This window comes from Monodon monoceros, unplaced genomic scaffold, assembly GCF_005190385.1.
Source record: "Monodon monoceros isolate NGI ecotype Baffin Bay Population unplaced genomic scaffold, NGI_Narwhal_1 Super_Scaffold_10, whole genome shotgun sequence".
Classification (NCBI taxonomy): domain Eukaryota; kingdom Metazoa; phylum Chordata; class Mammalia; order Artiodactyla; family Monodontidae; genus Monodon; species Monodon monoceros.
The window spans coordinates 1,498,286-1,518,632 of NW_021703766.1; the positions used below are offsets into that span (position 1 = coordinate 1,498,286).

Genomic DNA, 20,347 nt, shown 5'->3' on the forward strand with positions numbered 1-20,347 from the left:
CCCCAGAACTTACCCACCACCAGATCATTCATGGTCAGAAAGACAGGCATGGGCCCGCCCAGTTCTGCAGCTCTGCCACCCGGTCGCCAGGGAGCAGCCACCCCCTGCACCCCGTGGGGACGAGCAGCCTCGGGCAGCAGCCAGTGTGGCCCCAGCAGGGCAGAGGGCAGCGGAGCTCAGGGGCCACCCACACTCAAAGCCCAGCGCCCCCTCCCCAGGAGGCCAGGAGCGCCTCCGCTGGGGTTCAGTCACCCTCGTGGCTTTTTACGAAAGCACAGCACGTCCCAGGAGGGCCTCCCGCCTACACACTCCCAGCAGGGACAGAAAGTCAAAGGATCCAAGCTGGGAAGCCAGCAGGACCTGAAGACAGGGGGACAGGAAGCTGAGTTTAGTCATTTTCCCAAAAAGAGCAAAAAGTCAAAAGCCCACCCAAAATCAGAGCCACGACACGTTTCCTTACTCTGAGCAAACCGAACAGACGGGCCTGTTCCTATTCTCACAAACTACGTGTCAGGACGAGGGCCCCCGGGGGTGACCTCCATGGGGGCGGCTCTGCCAGCCGGGCCGGCAGTCCCCCACCCCCCGGCACACCCACTCCCCACTGGCCCGCGCCCCAGCCGCCTGCTTGGCCGTCCAGGCTGCTGGACCACCGCCCCCTCTCCACTGCTGGTCTCCCCTCCCCTAAGGAAGGGGCCAGCAGCGGGGACCAGGGACTCCCGCGCCCCTGAGGACGGGGCCGGCAGTGGAGACCAGGGACTCACGCGTCCCTGAGGAAGGGGCCGGCAGTGGGGACCAGGGACTCCCGTGTCCCTGAGGACGGGGCCGGCAGCGGGGACCAGGGACTCCCACGTCCCTGAGGAAGGGGCTGGCAGCGGGGACCAGGGACTCGCGTGTCCCTGAGGAAGGGGCCGGGAGCGGGGACCAGGGACTCCCGCGTCCCTGAGGACGGGGCCGGCAGCAGGGACCAGGGACTCCCACGTCCCTGAGGAAGGGGCCGGCAGCGGGGACCAGGGCCTCCCGCGCCCCCGGGCCCCTCTGAGCCCTGGCTGCCTCGGCCACCGTGCACCTGACTCCAGACTCAGCTCATCCCACGCAACGGGAACAGGGGCTCCATGATGACACGGGTGGGAGGGGTCTCTTCTGTTCACTGCCGGATCCCCATCGTCCAGCAGTGTACCTGACGCTCAGTAACTATTTCTGAACTAAGTGAAGATCATGCTGATGTTGACGAGGAAAGAGAACGAGGGACAGGAGGGGAGTGGAGCAGAGCTGGTCCCGAAGCCCCACGTTCAGAAGCGTGTCCGCACGCCCTTCGCCCTGGCTCTCTTGTGGTCCACTCTGCCCCGAGCCTGGCAGTTCTGGGGGAACCTAAGAGACTCAAACAAAAAGCTTTCAGAAGAAAACAGGAGAAAGGAGGGGTTAAGTGTTAAGGAGAGACCTTGTCAGCTGGAGGATACAGGCTGGTTATGATGCCTTTCTCGCCAAGAGTGACAGCTCTGGAGCTGTGAGCGGGGAAGAGGCAGGAAGAAACACACAAGCCAGGCTCACTGCCCGCCTGCTCCATCCACCCACCCGCTCCATCCACCCACCCAGGGCCTAGGGGCCAGACGTAAGGCCAAGCCCCTGGCACCCTGTGAAGAGACGCATGCACATCCCCGAGCCGGGCCCTGGAAAGGCAAGGTCAGGCTAGGGCATCTGGATCTCCAGGCTGGTCCTGCATCAAAGCCGGACACCGAGAACCCAAGGAGCGGGTACGCACACGTGCTCTGCAAACCTCAAAGCACCAACCGAAGGCCGGCGCAGCACAGAGGGCTCAGCGCAGTCATCGCTCACGGTGGGCGTGGTGGGGGTGGGGGTGCGCGGAGCACAGACACATTACACTGTGAGATTACAGCGAGCAGCTGACGGAGGCAGACAGAACTCACCGACAAGTCTGAACGTACGAAACGGACATTGGCTTTTTCTCTGAGTCTGAATCTAGCCATGTAAACCATCTCGAGGTAACTAAAATGCCTCTAATGACCAAATCCCAGCGAGCGGCTGGCCTTCACCGGACACTCCCCAGCACCCGCTGCCCACGCGCGCGGAGCCCCCCACGCTGCTCCCTCAGTTAAGGACCCACTGCGTGCGAGACACTGTGGGCAGGACGCGACCCCAAGGAGCCTACATTCTGGAACAGTCCCCGGGCCGTGAAGGGACATGACTGCTTCTCAGGAGGAACAGATGAGAACTGGCTGGCGTCCAGATACGCAGCGGGGGGGAGCTGGGCCCAGAAGGCCCGGGGACGGCTAGGGAGAGAGCTGGGGGAGGTGCCACAGAGGAGAGCGTCACTGAGGGCCGAGGCCGGGGGACACAAACTGCGAGGCTGTAGCCCGTGCTCCCCTGTCACAGCCTCACCCCCGCCTGCAGGTCCTGGACTCGACTACAAATGTTAACTATTACAACGTCGTCACAGTTTTGTCACTGTTGTACACGGTGAATTTAAAGTCAAACCAAAACTATCTTTTAATGAAACTTATGAAGTCATGGAACCTATTTCCGAGCTCGGCCTGCCCTCTGGTTTTGGTGATGAGCCACCACTCCCTACAAATGAAGGTGTGCTGTGGTACACTACGAGTGATCACTACCAGCCTGGCGGGTAAATAAAACGTAAGAAAGTATTCTCAACTGGGAGTTCTTTCAAAATGCCATGGCCTTTCAACGTTTCCACACTGGTCTGGTCTTGATAAGCGGCTCAGGAATGAGTTGGACACTTAGTGCTAAGCGAGCATGCGCATGGACAGAAGGGAACGACCTCCCGGGCCTTTCGCTATCGCCCCCGCCCTCCAGGCTCTGCCCTCCCCCGCTCCCCCCAGAAAAGTGCAGGGAGGGGGTCTGTCCTTCAGGTGGGGCGGCAAGGGCAGCCAAGGCAGACAAGCGCCTCCATGGAAAACGGGCTCCGACTCCAGTGGGCAGGAAGGGGCCCGCTTCTCACGTGGCACTCGAGCAAGGGCGCCGCCAGGCTGGGAGAGGCCGGCGGTGACACGGCCTCCAGGGCTGCTCCACCCACCAAAGCCACCTCGCTCATCCGCGGTTTCAGTTACCCGCCGTCAACCGTGTCCGAAAATAATAAATGGGAAAATCCAGAAATAAACAAGTCCTAAGGTTTGCTCTCGCGCTGTTCTGAGCACTGTGATGAAATCCCGTCCTGACCTTTGTCCTGCATGTCCCACCCGTTAGCCACTTAGGAGCATCTAGGTTATCGGCTCCACTGTCTGGGGATCACAGGGCTTGTGCTCAAGGACACCCTTCTTCTACTCCGCAGTGGCCCCGAAGCACAAGAACAGTGACTCTGGCATCTGGATGTTCTCTCACTGTGCCTCATTTGTAGAATAAACTTCAGCACAGATGTGTACGTACAGGAAAACCCTAGTACGGGTCTGGTGTTACCCGTGGTTTCAGGCATCCTCTGGGGGTCCTGGAACACATCCCCCGCAGACAAGGAGGCACGACTGCGGCGCCTTCCTGCAGCCTTGGGAAGGGACCACCGGGGCCTCGCCTGGCTTCCCTCCACAGTGGCACACGGGCCCCAAGGGCCCCCGTACTTGGGCGGGAGGGTCACACGGGCCCCCGCTGTGGGCCCCTGCGCCAGACACCTGTCCCGAGTGACCAGCGGGTACCCAAATGGGACAAACAGCTTGCTCGGCGAAGCCCTCCTGGACACGGACCCAGAGCAAAGCCCTGTAGGGTTTTGGTGGACGGGGACCCCAGCCGCCTCCAGCTCCGGCTTAAGAATACGTCTTCTCAAAAGCAGAAGAAGCTTGGATGAGAGAGCGGCCGCGAGAAGGAGTCAGAAGGCCGGCTCTGCAGCCCCCCGCCCCGCCCCCCACCACTGCTCAGGGCAGGAGCGACCCCACCACCACCTGGAGCTGGGACGTCGCAGTGCAGCCAGCAGCACACCCGGCAGGGACAACCCCACAAAGGACAACCCGAAGGGCCTCTCCCGAAGGAGGGGCAGGAGCAGACGCCCTGGAGGCGGGGCGCTTCTCCTAAAGGTAAAAGGAGCGAGCGAAGCCAGGACAAATAAAAAGTGCTCTGCGGGCCAACCACACGGGCACCCTCGGCGGCGGGGCCCCCGTGCAGCTCCTGACGCACAGTCAGGCTGACCTGGATCTTAGCTGGTGACAAGGACTCCAGCTGCGCAAAGTAGCAGGATCCCTGCGGCACCCGAGGCCGCTGGACACCCGCCGGGGGTCCTCACTCTGGCAGGGGGACGGGGGCGGCCCCAGAACGAGCACAGAGTCAGCCCGCGGCAGAGGTCCTGCCGGATAGCGAGGGCCTGGCTCGCCTGGCTCCCACTTCTCCCGACAACGAGCCGCGGCACCTTCCTGCATCCTGCTCATTTCTGTTTGCAGCCTTTCCCGGCAGGCGGTGGGGGGCAGAAACATCTAACTGGAAAGCAGTGAGCTCCCAGGACAGTAGCCAGAAGCAGGGCCTCCAGACTTCCAGGGCAGCTGCCCGCGGCTGGACCGGGCGAGGGAGCCGGCGGGGCCACGCTCCCTTGGAAAGACACGCGTGCGCCGACGCGGGTGCAGGTCGCACCACCTGGCCGGCCTCGGTCACAGGCTTCCCTGGTGTGTCTCTGAAGCAGAGCCCATTATTTTCAGACCAAAGAAAAATGGCACAGTGTCCGAATCTGAAGCCGCCGACTCAGGGAATCCTGGATCTACAAGCGCTGTTTTTCTGGAGTGCACACATCTGGTTTTCCTCTATATTCTGTCAGTTCTGAAATGCTGTTTGATACCCAACTGAGATAATGCAAAACTGGTGCAAAGCCTAAAATAAATGCAAGGAGCCCAAGGACTTTCCAGTAATACTTAGAAATAAAACTCTCAATCCAACCAAGAATACACCCAGACACTCACACACACACACACGCACGCTCACACACACAAAACACAAAGCAAAAAACCCTCATGCACTCACAAGACAGGCACTGAGCACAGCTTAATTAAGTGCGTGGCCAGGAGAAGGGCGAGACCCTCACACCTAAGGCCTCCGGGAGAAGCCAAGGTCACTGACCTGTGTCTGCATTTCCGCCTGAACCCAGCTGGTTACGGTAATATTAGCACTCAACCAGTGGACTTTTCCAAACCTGGATGTTAATTCAAAGAGCAGCTTCCCCCATGACAGAAAGATGAGGAGGTGAGAGGAAGATGCCCCAAACCGCCAACCGGCCAGGAGACCCCACGGCACAAAATCTATTTTGTACAATTGTACAGCAAATGTCAGAAACAAACAACCATTCTTAAGCCTCTAAACCCAAGGACAGGAACGCTGATCTGCTTCCTCGGATCCCACTTGAGTTCCTGCCCACGAGGGGCACGGCCAGACACAAGCACAACTGGCAAGGAACCCCGGAACACAACAGAACCAGGCCGAACAGCGCTCCCTGGGTGTTCCTGGAGCCCTCGGCGCGAGGCCTGGCCTGGAGACTCCTCACAGGCCTCAGGGCTGGAGCCAATGGATGCAACGTTTTAGAAAAGCATGCTACGGCCAGGCCAGCAAGCTGGTGCTTCCAGAGCTGACAGGCCAGCAGTCAGGAGCCAGATTTGCAGCTCGGGGCGGTGGCTCCCGTCAACACAAGCAGCTTCTGCCCTCTGCTCCGTTCCTCCTTCCAGCATCGGGCGTGAGCCTCAATCACACTCCGGAAGAAAGGAAAACAAAGCCTAAAAATGTGATAAAGCAAAAGCGGAAGTCTGGAGACGCGTGGTATTCAGCCCATCATTCCAGAGAGGGCGGCGCTCCTGGGAACAGATCTTAACCACGTGTCTAAAGACCTTCCAGTTGAGTGAGGTGGGGGTGACGGGGAGCGGAATAACTCAGCCACAGTCAAATCCAGGGCCTCCACTTGCCCGTGGGCTCCAGGCCTCTGGCTTCTAGAAGGGTCAGGTGGGGGTGGGTAGGGAGCAGGTAAGACAGCGCTGCAAGAACAAAAAAGGTGTTAATCAGCATGTAAGTGACCTGACCTGACCTGTCCCAGGGAAGGAAGAGGGTGACCGGCCATCGGCAAGGAGCTGAAACGCCAAAACACCGACACAGACGCTGCAGCTGCCGTCGCGACCAGGAAGCAGAGCGCAGGCCGGGGTTGGGCTCAGGCCGGCCTCCCTCCCTGCTCCCCACCCCCCAACTGTGTGCTGGACTCCCACTGTTTCTTTATTTAATTTGGAAAACTCACCCCACAGAACCACAAAAATTATCGTCGTGTTCACTGTGATGGGACGAAAGAAAGAACTTCCAAAAAGAGGTGATGCAATTTTCCTACTGAGTTCCAGTCAGCAGGGAGCATTTACCAAAGGACCCGCCATGCAAAAGGCCACTGGGACCCAACTCCACCCCCGGGGCCATGTCCTCCGCAGGAGCCTGCCCACCTGAGGCCGTGTCTCAGAACAATCCATGCTGACGTGAGGCACATGAGATTACTGTGTGGTCAAGAAGGTATACGGGGACCAAACAGCCCAAATCCCCGTTCTGCATCCACAGCAGAGCTGCCACAGGTCCAAAGTCCTTCCTGGGAACAGACAGGGTGCTCTGGACTGAGTGTCGAAGCCCTGACTCCCTGCGTGATGGGGTGCGGGTGTGGAGGTGGGGCCTTCAGGAGGCATTAGGGTTGGACGAGGCCACGAGTGTGAGGCCCCTACAAGAGGTCAGTGCCCTTCTAGGAGGGAGAGAGACACAGGACCCCGCCCACAGGCACACCAAGGAAACCACGTGGGGACATAACAGCAAGAGGATCCTCACCAAAACCCAACCACACGGCACTGTGGTGTCGGGCTTCCGGCCTCCAGGACCGTGGGGCACACATCTGCCGTTTCTGCCCCGTCCATGGTACCCGATTACAGCCACCCAACCCAGATGGGGGAGACAGGAGACAAACATCCCGGCCCCTCCCTGCGCCCTGCAGAGGGGAGCTTGGGGCTACGCTCTGAGGCAGGTGTGCCATCCGCAAACACGCCCGGGCTCACAAAGAGAAGCTCGGTTCGTGTGTAACAAGTGCTTGTCTACACCGCACGCCATGCTCAAGGGCCAACTGACGGACACCAGGAGTCACAAATGGTGCAAACGTTTAACTTCGGGTGTAAAGAATGCCTTCCAACTTCCTCTAAGTGAAAAGACACCTGAAAGCAACCCTCCACGCTCAGCCAGTAGGAGCCTGCCTCGGGGGAGGGGTGGGCCCCGAGGGAAGGGCACGTCCACACTTCACTTTACAGGGCGTTCCGCAGCATAGCCAGTAGCCTGTGCGGGGCTGTGTTGATGACGCTGTCCCGCAGGCACTGGAGACGAGACACCACCACGTGTGACTGCTAACGAGAGGGGGCTGGACGGCGGGGAATCTCACAAATCACATCCCACAGCTGCGGGCTCCAGCTGCACCCCCGGAGAGGGAGCATCCAGCACTGAGGCTCCTTCCCCCACGCTCCCTCACTGGGTAAACCCATGGAAGCCAGTGGATGAGGGCGCCTGGGGAGGATGGAGCCAGGAGAGCCCAGCTCCCACAAGAGACGGGCCAACAACCAGGGATATGTGTCTGCACCTGCCCCGCCACACACGGGGGAAAGAGGGCATTGAGGGCTGCCGGCATCAGGGTCACGTGACCGCCAGGGCCAGTGGGTTTGCATGGGAGCAGCAGGACAGGCCGGGGTCCTGGGGCCTCAGCCCAAGAGCTGCAGTGCTGGGCACTGGGCACAGATGGCCTCTTGTTTGTTACCACGAGTGACCAGGGAAGAAGCTGAGACTCAGAGGCTAACTTATGTGCCCAGGACCGCAAGGCAGAAAGAACGCAACCAAACAGAAGAGGCTCTGAGGGCGGCTGTTCCAACTCCCTCCAGGCTGCCCCAGTACAGCACGAGGCCAGGTCCAGTCACATGGGACGGGAACGCGTCAGAAAGAGTCAAAGAAGGTTACACAGCAAATCAGACAAGAAGAAACCTCGAAAGCCTCATCTGACTTTAGAAATCATTTCCCTTTAGAATAGAAGGGAGAGCACGCCCTCTCAACCTCTCTCCACCGGCCTCTGTGATGAAAAGGCTTTGAGCCCTTCGTTCCATCTCCTTGGCCGACTTGTCTCCTTGCCAGACACCTGCCCATCTGGCATCATCCACCTGGGGGTATCTATCTTCCGGCTCCGGGGGCTCCGGGGAGCTCAACTCAGGTGCCGGTGGAGCACCGCCCTAAATGGCAGAGAATTCTCTCAAAAAGACCCACCTGGCGGTTACATCTCAAAGACCTACTTCCAAGGAGCCCCGCTTTACCCGAGTGCCCCCCGTCCCCTCAGAGCCTGGTCTAGACAGCTGACGGCCGCGGCCACGCGTGTGGCCTGGGAGGCACCTGTCTCCCCATCTCCCCCTCCGCACCCGCCCTCGCTAGGTAAAGCAACTGCCGGCAGGCGGGGCAGCTGTCACTGGGCTGCTGGCCCACGCCGCCCCCTTTCTCAAGGGCTCCGCTCTAAAGCTGGATGTCCACATCAATGTGCATCTTTCGCCACAGGAAGGCCACGGTCAGAGTCTGGGCCGACCTTCACCGGTCAGCACGAGGGCCGTGTCTGTAGAGCAAGGGGACAGCGTGGGAACGTTACGTGGGCACGGGGCTGAAAGCAACAGCTCAGCGGGCAGCTCTGAAGCCGGGTATGGGGCCACCCGAGGAGCTGTCTGCTCGTTTTACTTTGGCGTCAGCAAGAAACATCACCTGGATTCTTGAAATCAGTGACTGTGTTTGCCTACACACGAAAATAGTTCTAAATGAGTTTTCTACCCCGAATGCCTGTCATCCGCAGCGTGCCTGTCGGTTCAAGGGTCCTTCAGCCCCTCCCTCCCTCTGCCTCTCTCACACACCTGACAGGGGTGCCAGGTGCTACCTTCTCTCTCCAGTCCAAGCCCAGCGGCACATCACACGGACTGCATTTCATTAGGGGGCCGCAAGTCCTCAGAAGAGATGTAAAGAAAGACGGTAGTGGAGTTTGCCAGTACGTCTGCAAATGTTCCCCCTTAGTCGCTGTGTGAGAGGGAACTCAGAATGAGGGGAAGCCGTCCCGATTCCTCGGGACCTCCTTGACCAGAACTCGACCTCTGCTCTGGAGCTGCATGGAGCCCGACGATGAGCGTCCGCGCCGGTTCTGCCTCGGGTGGTGTCAAATTTCTGAACACAACGCCCACGGGGCCCAGGCTGGGGGCCCGTCCGCGTCCTCCAACTCTGCCAGGCATTCCAGCCCCGCCGGAGCAGCGGCCTTGGCCCGCACCCGGGCGCCCTGATCAGACTGGGCCTGTGATCTCTACACGAAAGATTCCTCACGAACACACAATGAAGCCAACGGTCACCCTGAAGCGCACTCTCACGGGGGGAAAAGTGGGACGTGACATTGCGCTTGAAAGGTTTGTCTTCTGCTGTAACTCTGCCGAGTGGCTCAAGGGCTCACTCGTGTCCCAGCCCCGTGCGCGCTCTCACGCCGCAGGCCCGTCTGGTGGCCCCGGCCCCCCGGCTCAGCTTCCTGCAACTTCCACCACGTCCTCCTGAGACCTCCAAGCCCTGGAGACCCGTGGTGCCGGGAGAGCCCAGCGCCAACTCCGGCACCCCACCCGCCCAGATCCACTGTCTAAACTCAGACGCCTCACACGGTACAGCGACTCCCCTCTGGGCTGCAACCACCAGAGTCCACACACGACTCCACCTAGAGCACGCAGAGCGAGCCTCCAGTCTCTACAACATGGACGGCCAGAGCTCCCGGGGCTTGCTCGGGGAAAAGCCGGGGCCTGGGCAGAACAGGAGGGAAACGTCCCCACGGGTACTTTCCGTCCCCTATTTCTCCTACTGTAAGGAAGTGAACCATCTGGAAAAATGGCCAGCACTTCACGGGGCAGCCCCATTATAGGGCTGGCCTTCCACCCACCCTCCTCCACAGCTAGAAATCCAGAAAGTAAATTCCTGGTGCAGGAGTGGTAACTCGTTCCTTCCAACAGACAGCAGCTGCCCTGACGGCGTCTGGAGTACAGTTGCTGGGGTGGAGAATCCTTAGCTGCTCTGCACCATCACCCAAACGCCAGGGACACTGGTCCAGCACCAGGCATGGGCTCCACCGCCCGCTGCACGCACGCCCCTCACGGAAAACACAGACAGTGACAGAAAAGCTTCAGGAGAGCCCAGAGAAATCACCAAAGCTTCCTTATGCAGAAAAAGTTCTACAACTTAGGCCTCACTAAAAAGAAATTTGGAATTAGTCAGAAGTCACAATTTTTCAGCCTACTGAGCTGTAAGGTTTAGGTAAGTACTGCTCCGGACATTTCCAAGTTATTACTCATGACTAAAATCATCAGTGAACGTATGCCACATTTTAAAACGGCCTAAAAATAAAAGTGTATCAAAATGCTTTCAACTCACATGCATATCTTACAGGTAACTAATGCTGATTTGAAATAATTACTATTGTGTTCATTCACCAACAAGGAATCACTCAGTACTGACAACTGATACTACACTGGGTACTGTGAAGAACAGAAATGAACAAAATTTGGATCTAATAGCATTAAAGCTATTTAACTTAACATTTTAAACGTATATTTCAAAATGATGAAACTCAACAAAAACGATTCTCGAATTTTAAGGCCTGCCACTCCTCTCCTGCCTGTCTGGAGTCAAAGCCTTTGAGGTGGGGCTTGACCGAAGGGGCTCAGGGCCGTGGGCGATGCGTCCAAACAATCGCAAGGGCCTTTGGGGTTTTCTTGTAAAGCTACTCAGCCTCAACTGACATAAGCCTCCAAAGACATCGTGACTCTAATGACCTACAATACTGGAACCGTACACGTAAGTAACCACATGGTGCAACTTCTTCTAAAAACGTCATTGCAATATCCTTCCCGGCCCAAACCTCTGTCAACCTCCGGGCCTTGTCCGACCAGAAACCGTCTTGTTCGTCACAGCTCCAGGGACAAATGACAGGCGTGGATTGCCCCGCCAGCGTCACTAACTGGTCATCCCCAGCCACGCCTAAAACTGCCTTCCCCGCTGCCCGCGGGCCCAGGAGGTGGCGAACGGGGAGTCCTGGGAGTCGGGAGCCCCTCCGGCAGCCCCAGGCCTCCGCTGGGGACCAGGATTCCCGAGGAACGGAGCTGGCAGCAGGAGATGCCGCCGGGTCCCGACGGGGCCAGCTGCCCCGGGCAGGGCGACAGCCTGCAGCGCCACGCTCGGCTTCCGCGGCCGGGCAGCAGGAGACGCGCCGTTGTTTCTGTGACTCTTCTAGGGTATTTTTGGGAACCACTCAACACCAAACTCCCTCCACATCTGGCCTTTTCTCATTTAAAAGATATTTTCCACCATTTCTGGTAGAGAAGGCTTTTCCATGAGGGGTTAATTCCCTGAGCTACCTAGGTTCTCAAAGATGTGTGTCTGTGTTTTGGAAGGAACATATTTTCTTGAAGGGAACATTTTTATTAGAAGTGAAGTGACAGTGTGAGGGCTTCCCTGGTGGTGCAGTGGTTAAGAATCCACCTGCCAATGCAGGGGACACGGGTTCGAGCCCTCGTCTGGGAAGATCCCACGTGCCGCGGAGCAACTAAGCCCATGCGCCACAACTACTGAGCCCACGTGCCACAACTACTGAAGCCCATGTACTTAGAGCCCGTGCTCCTCAACAAGAGAAGCCACCACAGTGAGAAGGCCGCGCACTGCAACGAAGAGTAGCCCCTGCTCGCCGCAACTAGGGAAAGCCCACACACAGCAACAAAGACCCAATGCAGCCAAAAATAAAAACATAAATAAATACTAAAAAAAAGAGAAGTGAAGTGACAGTGTGTACCATCTGCAAGGCTGAGACTGCTCTCCTGGCGTGGCAGACCACTAAAAGTGGACTAGAGTCCCTGGGAATGGCAGACGCTGTTTCACTGCTATAGATAAAGGCACCCTACACACACACCACACACACACCACACACCACACACACATACACACACACACACACACACACACACACAGCCCTCCTTCTCATCCACCCCAAAAAAGGCCTACACTCCAAAAAAGTCCTACACATAAAATGTTGGATACTTCCCACCTCTTCTAATCTTTTTCCCAGCTGGGTTTATAATGCCTCATTTTATGGAAAAAGTTCCGAGAGCTACTGAAATTTACTTTTAAGCAAAGTATAAGGATGGACACAAATGCCAAAGAACTCGAGAGAGGTTTAAGAGTCTCGAGAACACCAGGGCTATTTAGTTACATACTGGTGAAGTTATCTCACAGATGCAGGAGGAGAGTAACCTGGACACATCACCGTGTTGCCTTTTTTAAACACATGTGACCCATGCATGTGTGTGTTTCTGGGCGTGTGTGTGTGTGTGTGTGTGTGTGTGTGTGTGTGGCATATTCATTATTGCAGAGACGGGCTTTGCCAGAACACACACAACTCCCAGGTTTCCAAGTGTCCTGACGTCGTTCAGCCTACAGACAGACAGACAACTTTTTTCATACGCATCTTAGATGACGTTAACCACAACTGTAAAAAAATAAAAATATACCAAAATACGCATCTAGCTGAAACAGTACTAAACCATTTCGTGATTCACAATGTAAGCACCAGGACTAAAGCTCCAGTCTTTAAAGATGCCCCATGTGGCTGAAAATCTCCCAACTACGGAGAAAAAACTGACCCAGATTCAGATGTTCCAACAGATACGATATTGCCTGGCAATGGAGCTGGGACCAAGTGAGCGTTCACATCTCACTAGATCTGAATCGCCTGGATCCACATGCCCTCTGGAAGCAGCTCTGTGAATCTTCACGGCTCTGCTCCACACCTGAGTGCCTACTGAATGCACAATGCGACAGGCAAGAAACAGAGCGTGGATTTGCCCCTTACCTTTCTCACACACTCCTAGTTTGTTACCTCCCCCCAGTAAAACTCCCAAGGGCCAGGCAGAGGGAGCTCTGTCACTTTAGTCTCCACAGAACGAGGCAGAGAAGACAGATCACAGCTCACAAGCATCGAAACTCGCTTGATCCCTTGATTGTGGTGTAAGGGGAGGTGACACTGGTGGAGGTGACAGTGGCTGCGCAGTCCTGGTGGTGGAGGTGACAACAGCAGTGCTGACAACGGAGGGGGAGGTGACAGTGGCTGCACAGTCCTGGTGGTGGAGGCGACAACAGCAGTGATGACAGCGGAGGGGGAGGTGACAGTGGCTGCGCAGTCCTGGTGGTGGCAGTGACAACAGCAGTGATGACTGTGTTCTAGAGACCTGGAGCCAGCGGGGGCTTGAGGACTCACATGAGAGTTGGGGGCTGCATCCATCCTGGACTTGACCTCCCAGCACAACCCTGGAAGAGGCACCGGCTACTGTCCCCACGTGTAAAGGAGAATAACATCCCCTAGTTCACATCGTCAACAGCAACACAAGGCTGGGGTGTCAGAGGGAGCGTACGTCCAGCTCCAGAAAGGGACACCGGCCCCGTGGGCAGCGGGCTGGCTCCTCCCATGGCTGTGGCAGCCGGGGAGGCCAGAGCATGACACTGGAGGTGCAGGGGGCCCCAGCCTCCTCCTCCTGGGTTGTGCTCTGACCTTTAGCGACAACTCGGTATTAACTAAAACAAAGGCGCCAGCGCCCTCCCAGGGGCGGGCCTGCCCTCGGGTGCTGACGAGCCCAGGAAACAGAGGCGCCGCAGACACAGTGGCCAGGGGACCTCGAGGTCAGCCAGCAGCAGCCTGCTCGGGAGCACTGCTTCTTAGCCACACGAATAAATGTTGCGGTCTTTGCTTTGTTTTCTTAAACTCCCCCAAAACCAAGATGAACAGAATGCAAAACTTAGAAATCGTAAAAATCTAGATTTTAAAAATCTCAATTCTTTAAATGCAGAAAAGGACATTTTAAGACTGTTCTAACAGTTCAACAAAAATTTAACAATACACAATAATCATAAAAAATGCACCCAACTTTTACCATCAGCCAAGCTGCCCCAACGAAGCACACAGTTAATAAGTGTCAAGTTCTCGATGCAGATTTTATGCCACTCGGGTGGGTGGGCTGAGGTCTCGATGCCAGCACTGACAGACTAACTCCCAGCCCACCAGCCTGAGCAGGGAGGCTCATTTCCGGGGCTCGTGGTGCATGATTCACCCAGTAACCGTCTCCATGGAAATCCACCGGGCCTCTCCGGGCACTCAGGCAGGCCCCTGCCTCCCCGTGAAGGACACAGGCCCTGCCCTTGAGGAGCTCACGGTCAAGCCACGCTGGGCCCAGAATGGATGCCGAGAGATGTCACATCCCTCTTTGCCAGCAACATCCTGTGCATTCAGACCACGGCGTGGACATCCCACACCGCCCTCAGGAGCGTGGTCACCATGGGGCCTGCACGTCTGCACCCCAGCTCTCAAAAGCGGGTGACATCCGCCCCGCGGACCCTGCCGCCGTGCTGTGAGGCCCTGGGCCACTGGGGGAGCCCTCATGGAGAACCAAGGGGCTGGGGGGACAGCCCAGCTCCAGGCCCGGGAGGGATCCCTTGGACAGGGCAGCCCCGAGCCTCCAGACGACCCAGTGACATGACGTGGCAGAACCACCTCCTCCCGCTGGGCCCGGTGAACCCCGAATGGTGAAGGGTAATAATTTTTTTTTTTTTTTTAATTTATTTGTTTTTGGCTGTGTTGGGTCTTCATTGCCGTGCACAGATTTTCTCTAGGCGTGGCGAGCAGGGGCTACTCTTTGCTGCGGTGCGCAGGCTTCTCATTGCGGTGTCTTGTCTTGTCGTGGAGCATGGGCTCTAGGCGCGCGGGCTTCAGTAGTTGTGGCGCGTGGGATTCAGTACTTGTGGCTCGCAGGCTCTAGAGCGCAGGCTCAGTAGTTGTGGCGCACGGGCTTAGTTGCTCCGTGGCATGTGGGATCTTCCCGGACCAGGGCTCGAACCCGTGTCCGTTGCATTGGCAGGTGGATTCTCAACCACTGCGCCACCAGGGGAGCCCCAAGCATAATAACTGATTGTCTTCTCTGGCCCCAAATTTGGCGGTGGGGGCGGGGGTCGTACAGCAAGGGATGGCTGCAACCAGGTGACGATTAGACCAGCAGCACAGGGACGCGCCCCAGTGCTCACAGTCTCACAATAAAGCTCGTGGTTCCTGGCATGCGTTCGTCTACACAGCTGAAGGGTGACTGGCTCGGGACTGGCTCTAACCGGGGCAGATTCAGAGCCAGATGTCTCCGTGCCACAAAGCCAGCGCCAACGCGGGTCCCCGATCCTACGGTCTCACTGCCAGCCGCTGTCCCCCGAGCACGACCGAGCCGAGATGAGGCGCTCAGCCCGCTTCCCTTGAACTCACGCACGCTGAGCAGCTCAGAGCGCTCAAAGCAGAGCAGCCAGGAGGTGGAGCAGCGGCAGCGCCTCGCCTGTGTCACTGCATGTGTCCCCTCGGAATCTTCCTGAATTACCCAGATGAACCCAACGCGGGGACCACACTCGTGGACGTGACAGACACGCGCGGCCTCACACCCACTCCCTCCTCAGCAGTGGTCCTCACTTGAGGGGCCAGACGTGAAGCTCTAAGTGAAACAACACACTTTGACGCCTCAGACAACCCGACCCCCAAGAAAACAGTGACCGTTAGAGTGAGAGGGAAAGAATACAGCACACGCACACGTCCCAGGAGACGTGTGGCTTTGACGTGAAGCGCCTGTGACCCCACAGAGCCCCGCCACAGAGCAGGCCCTGCCCAGACCCACACCCCGCTCCCGCCAGGAGGATGCCCTCCGCTTCCCCACCACCATCTGCCTCCTGGAAGCCAAGGTGACACTGAGAGCATTTCCAGAACAAACGTCCTCTTTCGGCCACTTCTTTCCTCCAATTCTCAGACTTCACCTCCCGTGTAACGTCTGTACTTCCAGATTTAGTTCTACAACTGCACTGCCACCTCCTAAACTGAGTAAGATTATTCTGCCTTTCCTCCAACTGATTAGAGAAATCAGAAAGATTATTTTGAGTTGGCTAAATCTTCAACCACATCCAATTCATCAGAACCAAAGCCTGTACCTCTTGCTGTCTAAACTGAATATCCAGATATTCCCTTTAAAGACATGGCCACGTTTTTACCCAAAAGTCACCACGCAAATTCGGAGAGCCCACTGTGTGGGTCGCAGGTGATTCCCGAGAAGCCAGGAGGCGCTGTGGTTCCATGGGAACCAGTCCCCGGTCTGAGAGCATCTCCCTCAGCCTTCCCTGCCCTTCCTAAGCGTCAGATCCCTGAAGTCCCAGCACCTGCTGCTACCAGCACCCGGGGACCCCGCTGACTGGGGTCAAATTCAGACAGTTATCGACAGTACACAGTCCTGCGGTGTGAAGAGAAAGCACCCCGAAATTGTCATGCATTACTGCAAAGTCACCCGGCCCCGGCCGTGAGCAGCTGAAGCAGGACAGAGCCCATCGTGGTGCCTTAAGGGCCTGGAAGCGAGCAGAAACCCTCTGTGGACAAGACAGCACCGTGGTGGGGAAAGGTGGGTGTCTGGGATAGGCAGGGAGGCCCTGCCACGGCCTCAGATGCACGTCATCAGATGGGAACGCCCCCTGCACGTGGCGGGGCTGTCCCACACCCCACCCTGCTGCCCCACGCACGGCCAGGAGGAGTCGGGATGGAACCGGTGAGGCCGCCTCTCGAGGCCCGAAGGCAGACTCACACCCACAGTGCACCTCTGAGCTCTAAGGAGGGCGGACAGACCTGGAGCCAGAGCCGGGTTTACCTGGCCCACCGGTGAGCTGGGACGAGGGAAAGCCGGCCGGGGAGCAGTGGCCCCAGCTCGGGGTGTCCCCTCTCTCCCCCAGAGGGGAACCCCTCCTCACCTGGAAAAGCTCCTCCGGCAACCACAGGGTGGGGAGAGCAGCTCACCAAGCACCCACTGGGGTCCAAGGCCCAGTGTTTGTTGGCTGGACTCACAGAGGCCCCACTTTGGAGGCTCAAATTCAAACCTTAACGGTTGAAAGGGGCCCCATGACCCGATTCCCCAGCGACGAGCCCAACTGAAGTGACTGCTCCGTCCACAAGCTCTGGGGCCTGCCTGCCAGCCAACAGCGCAGGAGGCTAACGGCACTGTTCCTGCAGCCAGGCCCCTGCTGCCCACATACTCACGACGGCGGGCGGACGTGTCCGCTCCTTTCAAAGAGCAGCATCTTTTTGCTTGAACACAGACCCTCACTCCCCCCCGCCAAAACAGCCTGCATTTCGAGGGGCAGAACATCAGGCCAGCACAGCCCTGGAGGCAACCAGACTCCAGGCGTGAAAGGCAAACTGTTGTGTGATTGAAGGCGAGGATTTATGGACAATGCGCGGAAGGGTCTCAGCGGAAGGACAGACGCTGTGCTAAAGGGACACAAGGCACAATTTACTGCTCCCTAAACATGTTTTTAATCTCATCATTCTTAATTAATGCACCAAACCAGGTCAAATTCTAACCCTGTACAGTTCATTTAAAACTTGTAAATATCTTGCTAAGGTTAAAAATGTCCACATAACCTCACAAACATCTCTAACGTATAAAGCGGCAAAGCCAAGAGAGCACGTGTTGCCAGAGTGAACCCGACATGAACCTCGCGTGCGGCCTCGTTGACCGATGGAACCCTCTGGGGACTGTTCTGTCTATACCCGGCCAACTCAACGTCCGGGTCAGGGAGAGGAACAAGCCTCCCTGAGAGGCTGAGGCATCTCAGCATCCGATCATGACTGTCACTCCACTCGACAGGGACTGGGTGAGGAGTGTGACTGGGACATTTTTCCAGTAACCGGAACCCGTGCTCTCAGCCCAACTGGAGCTTCACCTCTAACCCCCATGCTCTCCTCTCCACCACCCTCACCCCTCCACCCTGGGTTTGAGTGCCTAGCCTCACAGGGCCTACCTGGGGGTTGGGGGGCCCCTCAACCCTTAATCTGCTCCAACAGACGCAAGCGGCAGATCGCGGTATGTGAGGCCCAACGTGGGCGGCGGGGCCCACGCTGCCGTATGGAGAAGGCCGCCCTCCCACTGGCAGAGGCTGGCTCGACGCCCCTGCGCTGCTCCCCGCTGTAACCGACCCTCCAGGACAGGGCTCCTCTCCCTACACCTTCCCCGAAAGCACAACGGAAAGGCAAGCAAACACAGCTGCCCGGAAGCGACACCCCTCCCCAGGCTGCCGGGTCACCTCGGGCCACCTCACCAGCAGCAGCAGAAAAAAACCAGAGCACAACTCTGGGAAAGCAGAGGTTTTGTTTCAAGGCTCAAGTGACAAAGAGCCCCCAGCTTTCCCGACCTGGAGTAAGAGCCCTGAGAAGGATGCTAAAGAAGAGGTGTAACTAAGGTTAAAACTCAGCGCAGCTTTTAAAATTCTGCAACTCTTTGGCTTTTTGCCAAGGCAGCCATTTTTATATATTAATACTGCTTTAGGACTTTGATTAGAACCTCATGAGTATGTTCAAGATGACACTTGCAACGAAGAAAGTCCAACTTGAACATCGCACTCGTCCCAAGGCGCTCCGAGGGCTCAACGGGAAACCCTCGGGGCGTGATGTCCTTTGGTTTCGAGTCCAGCAACGCACACCCTGCATGACCGTCTGTGGCAGACACGAGGCCCTCGCCGAGGACGTGGGAAGCGCACACAGTGTGCCAGAAGGGAGCGTGCACTCGGCTCTGAGAATAGTGTCTATGGTTATCTTGATAGTGACTGAGCTCCATGTTCATGATTCCTAAGTTACGTCCTATAAAAAAGGAAGATCGTCCAGACTCTCTTTCATAATTATTCAGGTTATAAACATCTCTTTAACAGATACTCTTCACGAGGACGTGAAAACGTCAAACCTCGGATTCACCGGCAATTTCACTCCATCTTAGAAAGCAAATCACCCCTAGAACGCCTCAGCCGGGCGCTTCACTCTGTAGACAGTTCATATCAGGTGGGCTCAATGAGGGTTTCAGGGTCTTTTTCTCAGGACCAGAAGAAAAGGCAGCGGTTGGAGTTTGACAGCAATGAACGGGAACGAAACCTGCCTTATTCTAACAGACAGCGGCTGCACAACAGCCCAGGGCCCCGCCGTCCACATGCCCCAGCCCCGTGTGTCTCCATGTGTCCCCGGGGCCAACGCTCCCGCTCCTGCCACGCTGGGATCCACCGCAGGTGAGCACTTACCTGCCCATCTTGTCCCACGTGGTGTATCTGTAGATTGCCCTGCAAAATGGATGAATAAGGGTGTGATCAAAGACAACAGCTTCAAGATGCACGAGACAGAGGCAGGAACATCCCCAGGCCATTAGTGAAAACCAGCAAAACCATTAACATCAATTCCAACATCGGTCCCTTGTAGCCATAAAACTCCCAAAATATCAATACTTAAGCTGAGTTTACAGGTGCTATTTTTTCTTACAAAAACGAATAAAACAAACCAGTGAAAAAACATTGTAGCCATCCCCCAACCCTGACCCCCAAATGGAAATGTCTTTTTTCTAACTCTTCACTTTGAAACAATCTCAGACTCACAAGAAGAACCAAAAGTAGTACAGAGAGGTCCTGCGTCCCATCACCCAGCTTCCCCTTTGGGACATCTGACACATCATGGAGCATTATGGCAATCAGGAAATCAATGGGACGTGATGCAATTAACCAGACTACAGGCCTACTGAGATCTCACCAGCTGGAAATTCGTTTTCATTTGTTTAAAAAAAATAATAGTTGTTCTAAGTCTCGTAGGTGTTGCTAAATGTCTCTTTACAGATATCCTCATTTTGACAAAATAACTACCTAACTTTTAAGTGAACAAAGTAAGGTTTCATTGTGATAAGAAGACTAACTGCAAATTGTAACTTATTACAAAGTAATCTTTACACTATCAGCAATTTTTGCTAATTCAGTGCATTCGATTCCTAAGGGAAGCAAAAAAACCACTGGATTATACAGAGGAGGAATTCAGTGAAGAAAACTAAAAAAAAAAAAGGGGCAAAACTGATACTCAAAATTGGAATTCAGTAAGTATTCTAATGAATTTTTAGCAGAAACAATATAAGAGCGGATGTACACTGATTTCTCCTTTTCCAACCCTAACCATTTTCCTTCCTTTCAAGGCCCGCCAGCAAGGTAGGCGTGCTGGTCGACGGCCGGCCCTCTGTGGGCGTGGCCTCCCCCTCACCTGTGCCTGGAGAAGGGAAGCTCCCCTGCCCCCAAGGGGGCGCCTGCGCTTAGCTTGCTGCCCACTCCCCCCCCCCCCAACATGTTGCTCTGTGTGAGCTCACAGACACCCACCCCCAGCCCGCTGGCCCCGCAGGAGGCAGGGGGAAGCCCACTCCTTACCTGCGGTCAGGCCTCCCGGGACCTGCCCCTCCCCCCCCCCCCC

The 20,347-nt window shown here is 56.6% G+C and overlaps 1 protein-coding gene across 12 annotated transcripts in view; it reads right to left on the reverse strand.

Annotated features, from left to right (window-relative positions):
- Positions 1 to 20,347, reverse strand: part of BANP (BTG3 associated nuclear protein) — a 105,102-nt gene that overhangs the window by 9,793 nt on the left and 74,962 nt on the right. For all 12 annotated transcript variants that reach the window (XM_029200939.1, XM_029200991.1, XM_029200981.1 and 9 more), the window contains one exon: positions 19,150 to 19,188. In XM_029200939.1, coding sequence (XP_029056772.1) covers positions 19,150 to 19,188 — 39 coding nt within the window. The remainder of the gene's footprint in view (positions 1 to 19,149; positions 19,189 to 20,347) is intronic.